This window comes from Triticum aestivum, chromosome 7A, assembly GCF_018294505.1.
Source record: "Triticum aestivum cultivar Chinese Spring chromosome 7A, IWGSC CS RefSeq v2.1, whole genome shotgun sequence".
Lineage (NCBI taxonomy): Eukaryota > Viridiplantae > Streptophyta > Magnoliopsida > Poales > Poaceae > Triticum > Triticum aestivum.
In genome coordinates, this window is record NC_057812.1 from 230267305 (window position 1) to 230274896 (window position 7592).

At 48.1% G+C, this 7592-nt stretch overlaps 1 protein-coding gene across 5 annotated transcripts; it reads left to right on the top strand.

The window, feature by feature from the left end:
• The first annotated feature begins 3272 nt into the window (after positions 1-3272).
• LOC123151223 (G patch domain-containing protein 11) lies at positions 3273-5815 on the top strand. 5 transcript variants are annotated; one of them, XR_006475550.1, is made up of 6 exons: positions 3273-4036; positions 4793-4858; positions 5166-5251; positions 5361-5465; positions 5580-5694; positions 5782-5815. XR_006475550.1 is itself a non-coding variant. In XM_044570967.1 (5 exons), exons 1-4 carry the CDS (start codon positions 3386-3388, stop codon positions 5437-5439), a joined length of 882 nt encoding a protein of 293 aa, XP_044426902.1. In that variant the 5' UTR covers positions 3273-3385; the 3' UTR covers positions 5440-5465; positions 5580-5815. The 5 variants fall into 5 exon arrangements, 3 of the variants coding, with proteins under 3 accessions (XP_044426902.1, XP_044426903.1, XP_044426904.1); XR_006475551.1 differs by having other exon boundaries at positions 5174-5251; XM_044570967.1 differs by having other exon boundaries at positions 5580-5815.
• The last annotated feature ends 1777 nt before the right edge of the window (positions 5816-7592 follow it).

Here is a 7592-nt window from a genome sequence, read left to right on the forward strand (position 1 = left end):
TCCAGTTCGGATTGTATTGTCGGAACAGTAGAAGAAAAAAACAGTCCAACGAGAAACAGTAGAAACAGTCGAATCGATAGGAAAAACTGTTCAAACAAATTTTTTTTGAGACAATCTGTTCAAACAATTGAAGCAGCGCCCAACTACTTGGGCCGATCGGAGAAACAGCCCAACTAGCGATCGCTACAGGCACCAGTTATCCTAATCCACGCAGAAGGTGCCGATTAGGAGCTCCCGTGAGACTAGGGAGCAACTAGTTAACGAGCGCTCCTTCGGGAGCCCCGCAACGATCAGCATCACTTGGCGCACTCTCAGTCATTCACCACGTGTCGCACTTTGGACGCTTTCTTCGGCTTTTATTTTTTTATTTTTCCGCACGCGTTTTCGGCTTTTTAAACGGTTTTTTTCTTGATTTTTTTTCGATGTTTTGGTTTTTTTCGGTCTTTCTTAGCTTTCCGATAAAAAAATCGAAAAACAATTTTTTTTTCCGTGAAAAATACGCGTTTTCTTTTTTTCCCTTTCGGGAAAATCATGGTTTTTCTTTCACGAGAGGCACGGTTGTGCTTTAGCGAGAGTCACGGTCGTGCCTTTCGGAAACGAAAAAAACGTGTTTTCTGTTTTTTTTCGCGAGAGTCATGGTTTTGCTTCCGCGAGAGGCACAATTGTACTTTCGCGAGAGTCACGCCCGTGCCTCTCGAAAAGGGAAAAAAATACGCGTTTTCTGTTTTTTTTCCTTTCGTGGGAGTCACGGTTTTGCTTTCGCAAGAGGCACGGTTGTGCTTCCGCGAGAGTCATGGCCGTGCCTCTCGGAAACGGCAAAAAACGCATTTTCTGTTTTTTTTCTTCCACGAGAGTCACGGTTTTGCTTCCACGAGAGGCACGATTGTGATTTCGCGAAAGGCACGGGCGTGCCTCTTTCGGAAAGGGAAAGAAACCGTACTCCCGGTTCAATTTTTTCGCCCAGTTTTTTCGTCCGGTTTTTTCGTGAAAAAAAAGTTCGTCAAAACCTATCAACATGGGATCTAGTTTTGAAGATCTCGACGCGAGGAATCCAATGGTGAAAACGGTTCGAAATTTGGACGCACGGTTTAAGAGATGAAACGGTTTGAATAAACGAATCTACGAAAAAAGGGAAAACTCTCAGGTTGCGACAAGTAGCGCGCTGCATGTGCACCGCTTGTCGCGACCTGGGAAAGTGGAGTGTTCTTTACAACTAGTACTCCTTAATTAGTGATTTCGGTGAGACTAGGCCCCCGTGCCGCCACGACACGACCCATTTTTCTCTAACTTTTTTATATATAGGCCCCAATAAAAGCTCAAATGGCCTGAAAAGAACCTATAAACCCGAAAAGCACGCAACCCATTAGGTGTAAACATGAGATACTTTTGAAATCAGTTGCACAGGCAATCCCTTCGTATGCTATGTCAGTTTTTAAACTTCCAAAAGGGATCTGCAAATCTATTACTGATGAGATTGCGGGATTTTGGTGGGGTGATAAGGAGGAGAAAAAGAAAATGCATTGGTTTGCATGGTGGAAGATGTGTGTTCCAAAGAAAAAAGGTGGTATGGGCTTCAGGGACCTTCACAGTTTTAACCTTGCTATGTTAGCAAAACAGTGTTGGCGACTGCTCCAGAATCCAGACTCTTTGGGTGCACGTGTTCTTAGTGCAAAATATTATCCCGACGGAAACATCCTGAATGCGGGACCGAAGAAGGGTTCTTCTTACACTTGGCAGAGCATTGTCCCAGGTATCCAAACCTTTAAACGGGGTTGCATTTGGCGTGTTGGCACGGGATCAAAAATCAACATTTGGCAAGATCCCTGGATACCATCAAGTGAAACTCAAAAAGTAATAACACCAAGGGGTGATACACTACTGGGAAAAGTTGAAGAATTAATTGATCCACACACTGGACAGTGGGACGTTGACCTTATTCAATCAATTTTTTCGCCGGTGGATGTTCATCGAATCCTCCAAATACCTCTTCGAGTGGAAGTGTTAGAGGATTTTCTTGCATGGAGTGGTACTCGATCAGGGACGTTCTCTGTTCGGTCGGCCTATCATGTGGAATTTGAACATTAGTTCGATCATCAATGGAATCGGGCGGAGGGGCAAGGCAGTTCCCAACTGAACACTATATGGAAACATATTTGGAGTCTTCATATCCCAGGTAAAGTGAAGCTTTTCGTTTGGAAAGTGCTTATGGGAGTACTGCCTTGTTTCGGAGTTCTTGCGGGACGTCATATCCCAACAAGTGGAGAGTGCCCAATCTGTCATGTTGGGTTTGAAGACATCCAACATTGTTTATTCACTTGCCCTCATGCTACTGAAATTTGGTCTGAACTTGGTCTGGTAGATGTTATCACAAAGGCGGTTGCTGAAGACCGGTCTGGATCAGTCACCATGGAGATCATTGGTAGGGCTCAAGTTGCTGCAGGAGAGTTGTCGTTGCCCGAATTAGTTGCAGTTGTAGCCTGGTACATCTGGTGGCAGCGACGACAATTCGTGAAGGGAGAAAATATCCTGGCCCTAACCGCACTGCTACTGCTATTAAGGTTATTTGCACTAACTTTGTTAAAGCGACAATTCCTAAACAACCAGTTCGAAAACATGATCATATGTGGAAAAAACCAGTTAGAGGGGCAGTTAAAATAAATGTTGATGCCTCCTTTTGTGCTGAAAATTTATCTGGAGCTACAGGTGCTGTTGCTCGCGATGACAGAGGTGATTTTATTGCAGCAGCTAATTGGTTCATACCACATGTTAATAATGTTGATGCAGCTGAAATAATTGCAGTTTGAAATGGAATGATTTTCGCAGAAAGGATTGGGTGTAATTCACTGATTATTGAATCTGATAGTACGGTTGCAGTGGAAGCCTTTAATCAACAAGAAACATACTTTGGTCCTGAGGCGGCTATCATCAGGGAGTGTAAGCAAATGGAGTTGGAATTTGCAAAGACTTTCTTCGTGCATTGTTTTCGTGAAGCGAATGAGGTAGCAGATAGCTTAGCTAGAAATTCTCTTACCATTAGATCTTCGGGATTTTGGGATAGTTCTATCCCGAACTTTATTTCTCTTCTTTTTGTAAATGACTTGTCTATTATGTGAGGAATAAAGTCTATCCGCTGTCAAAAAAAAAAAACATGCCGCGGCCGGTGGTTTATTCCATGCCAGCCCACTTTGCCAGGTTTTCACCAACGGAAAGACAACATCCATCCATTCCATGTACGAAGCCCAACCAGAAGTGTAAACCGACTTGACCCCACCCGATCTCAAAAGACAAAACCCGATCTAAAAAAAAAAAGACTTGCCCCAGGCCGGAAACAAGTCGCCACGCCGTTCCCCGGCCGACCTCGCTTCGCCCCGACCACCGCAGGGCCATGGAGCCGAACGCCACCGTTGAGGCCGACGCCGAGGACGACTACATGGGGGACCTGTCCCACTTCCTCCCGCCAAGCCCGCCCTCTCCCTCCAGGAGCCTCGGGGTCCGGAAGCAACCCCCCAAGCCGGCTCCGCCGGCGCGAGGGCACGCGAAGCGCGCCAAGGGGCTACCGTGGAAGGAGCGCCGGCGGCAGGAGCGCGAGAGGAGCCAGAGAGAGGAGGACGCCCGCACCTTGGCCGGGATGGCGGAGGCCATCCCGGAGAGCAACGTTGGGTTCAAGATGTTGAAGCAGATGGGATACGACCCGGCAGCCCGCGGCGCCGGCGCCGAGCCGGTTGGAATCGAGATCCGCCGCTCTCGGGCCGGACTCGGGGCGGAGCCAGATGCTTCTGTGGCGCCGCTGCCGCAGCCATCGGAACCCAAGACGCGGGAGGAGGAAGAAAGGGAGAGGAAGCGGGAGGAGGAGATGGTGGTGGAGCTGAGGTCGAGGAAGAGCACGCAATGGAAGGGACGGAGGTTGGTGTGGGACTACCGCAAGGCTGAGGCGGCGCTCGCGCAGCTGGAGAACAGGGAGGTGGAGCCACCGGCCCCCGATGGGGAGGAGAAGGAGAAGGGAGAAGATGAAGAGGAAGAGGTGATCACTGAAGAGGTAGCCGTTTCTCACTGCTCTGATACTCTTACTTCTGCACCGTTCTTTGTTCTGTAATTCTGTTGGTCAAATTTAGGATTGCAAGCTCAGTATCAGGTTCGGACTTACATGTTCAAAGATGTGCTAATTACTGCCAATTTTTCGTACAAAAATGGAATTAAGTGAAGTAGATGAGAAAAACATTCCAATGGTTAGGATTGTGTATGAGATTGTGATTTGGATAGAACACCGTAATTGTTGTCCGTAATTGTTGTAGGTTTAATGGATTTGTCATATACCAGATATAATTCAGTAATATATGCTGGATTCATGATTCAGAATCTAGCCACATCCTACTGCATTTACCACAACACACTGATCATGAGTTCATGACAATTGATAATTGTGACAACGTGCTTATTTGTCCAATATTTGGTTGTTCATACATGTTTCCACAATTATCCCTTGAACTCATGATCATTGTGTTGTTACAAATGCACTAGCAAGTGGCTCGGCTCTGAAAGTAAAAAAAAAGGGAGCCCGGTGAACGTAGCTCCCGCTTGCACACGGTCCGGGGAAGGGTCCGACCACTTTGGGTCTATAGTACGCAGCCTTTCCCTACATTTCTGCAAGAGGCTCTGAAAGTAAATCCTACTTATTTTTTTATTTATCATTATTTCGTTGCCATTTGTTCTTTTCTGCATTTCCTTTTGCCCAAGGTATCATTTTGTAAGTGTTGCTGAAGGAACTGGATTGACATGTCGTTTATGTCTGCAGGGTTTACAAACCATATTGGATAAGCTGCGTGTTCAACACCACTATTGCCTTTACTGTGGATGCAAGGTCAGTTTTATTCTGGACACAAGCCAACTATCTGCAGAAGGCAGAGCATTCATACCTGATTCCCCATCTTGTAATAACATTGCTTCTTTGGAAGATCACAGTAGAGAATCCGTGTTTTATTATATACTCCCTCATTAACTTGAGATAAGACGTTTATTGACACTGTCATAGTGTCAAAAAACATCTTATATTAACTTAGAGAGGGAGTAGATCTCTAGTGTTGCCAGTGCATTTCTCCACCCTTTTACTGCATTACAACCAGATAGATACTGCAATTCTCATATTTTACTCTATCTATTTTCATTAGAAATGTAGGGAAAGGCTGCGTACTATAGACCCAAAGTGGTCGGACCCTTCCCTGGACCCTGCGCAAGCGGGAGCTACATGCACCAGGTTGCCCTTTTATTTTCATTTTCCGAATTATAAATGCATTTAGACATTGTGTGTTTGTTGTGGCATCTTCCATGCTTTTAAAATATGGTTGTCTTGGCTGTTTTCTCAGTTTGAATCAGCAGGAGCACTGGCAAATGAATGCCCTGGGCCTAATGAAGATGATCACTGATCCACTCTGTCAATGGTGACAAGGGCACTGTCCTTCCCACTGCAGGTGATGATTCTATGAGCAATTCAATCTGTATTCAGTAATGATTGGCATTACCGCATTGGATTCTTCACATACTGGATTACAAACTTGCCGTTTTGTTTTGCCTCTATCATGCAGATTATGGTAAATGTGACATTTGGGATATTCTTGATTAGTTGACTGTGTACGGTTAACCTTAGTCCTTAACACAATCACTGGTTCATAGCCAACTGGAGAAACTGAGCTCCAGCATGTTAGTGGAAACAATATATTCTTAACTACTATTATGTGTATTAGTTCTGTATGAAATGTCTCAACATGTGAAATCTTTTTGGGTCAGTTTGAAATTACAGAGATGGAATGGGAAGCTTCAAGGAGTTCGCATATTGTGTGAACTGCTTCATTTAGAGCTCAAGTTATGTCTCTGACATGTCCAGAACTGTAACGCCCGAGACCGACGCTCCAGAAGACTTCCAGCTATTCCGAGTTTCGTCGTGTGATTTGTTTTGTTTGTTGCATCATTTGCATTGCATCATGCCATCATGTCATTTTTTTTAAAAAAAACTCATCTAAATAAATTGCATAGATCTTTTGATCTATTTAAACCGAGGGAACTCACATGGTGACTTCTCTTTATAACATACCCTCCCGATATTTAGGGAGCTATATTATAAAATATTCCATTGTTTCGGGAATCGCCATAACACACTTGCAAATAATTCTCAATGCCTTTATTATCTTAATTCTTGATCTCCAACTCTGCCCATAAATTATTTCATCATTTTCCGGAGCTCCACCAAAAATCCGAACATTTTTGGACCTTCCTTTTACCAAGTCCTAGTTCAAACCCATTTGAATTAAATTCAAATGAGTTTGAATTTAAATCTTTCAATCATGGCCTTTCTATTTTTCTTGGAATGAGCATATTTTTGCGAGTCCGGGAAAAATATCCCCTTGCGCTTTTTCTTCCCCTAACCTCTCTTTCTTTCCTTCTTTTCTCTGTTCTGTTTTTTATTTTTCATTAGAGTGAGGGAGAGACCCAGCTAGGCCTCAGCCAGCCCAACTGGGCCTCCCAGCTACCGCAGCTCGGCCCAGCCACCCGCGCAGCCAGACCGGCCCAAGGCCTAGGCCCAGCCGCCCCCCACTGTAACCCTAGCCCCGAGTTCCCCGATCCAATCTCCCCCCCTCGTTTCCCCTCAGCGCCGTCACCTCCCTCGCTACCGCGGCCGCTCCCCTCGATCCCCATCTCCCTGCGGCCTCCTCCTCGCCCTTCCTTCTCCCGCGCCGCCACTGGAGGCCGACTCCGGCGCCCCTGCCTCGTCTCCCATCCTCTCCGCCGCGACGCCTTCCCTCCTCCGTCGCCTGCGGCCGTGCCAGGACCTCCGTCGTTGCCCCTGCAGCCTTCCCTCCTCCGTGTCGTCGCCTCCCCATGGCGCCGCGCCCGGCCTCCCGCGTCCGCCATCGACTCCTCTGCTTCACCCGTCCTTTGCTCCGCCTCCATCGCCGGCGACCACGACCAGCCACCGCCCTCCTTGGAGCTCCCATGGCCGCCGCGCCTTGTTCCGGGTCGCCTCCACCTGGATCCGCCCCAACCACCAGGGAGCAGAGCCCCCGCGCGCTGCTTCTTCGCCTCGCCTCCCTCCGCTCCACCACGCCGGCCTTCGGAGCCTTTGCCGGCGGCCGCATCGTCGCCCGTCCATGGTCGCCAGCGCCGTGTGCTCCGCCGTCCCCGCGCCCTGCTGCCTCCTAGGGTGCCGCACGGTCGCCGTTCATCTTCAACCGCGGGACCGCAGTCCTCCTCCAACATCGTCCAGATCCGGATGGCCTCCGCCGCCCTTGCCGTTCCTGGCCGGAACTGACTCCGGTGGCCCGTCCCCGTCGGAGTTGACCTCCACCACAGGCCAGCCCAGCGCCGCATCTTCCTCAGCCTGTTGTTCCATCGCCTCCTTGCTGCTGCCAAACGAGGCCCTGGTGTTCCTTCGTTTTGGACCGACAAGACCCGGACTCCGAACGCCAAGTACCACGACATCCATGTTCGTCTACGGAACGTGTACATCTACACCGCCAAGACCGGACCGACAAGTACCACGACGTCCGTGAACCACTACCGTCGCCCCGAAGACGTTGGAGTCATCAAGTACATCTCCGAAC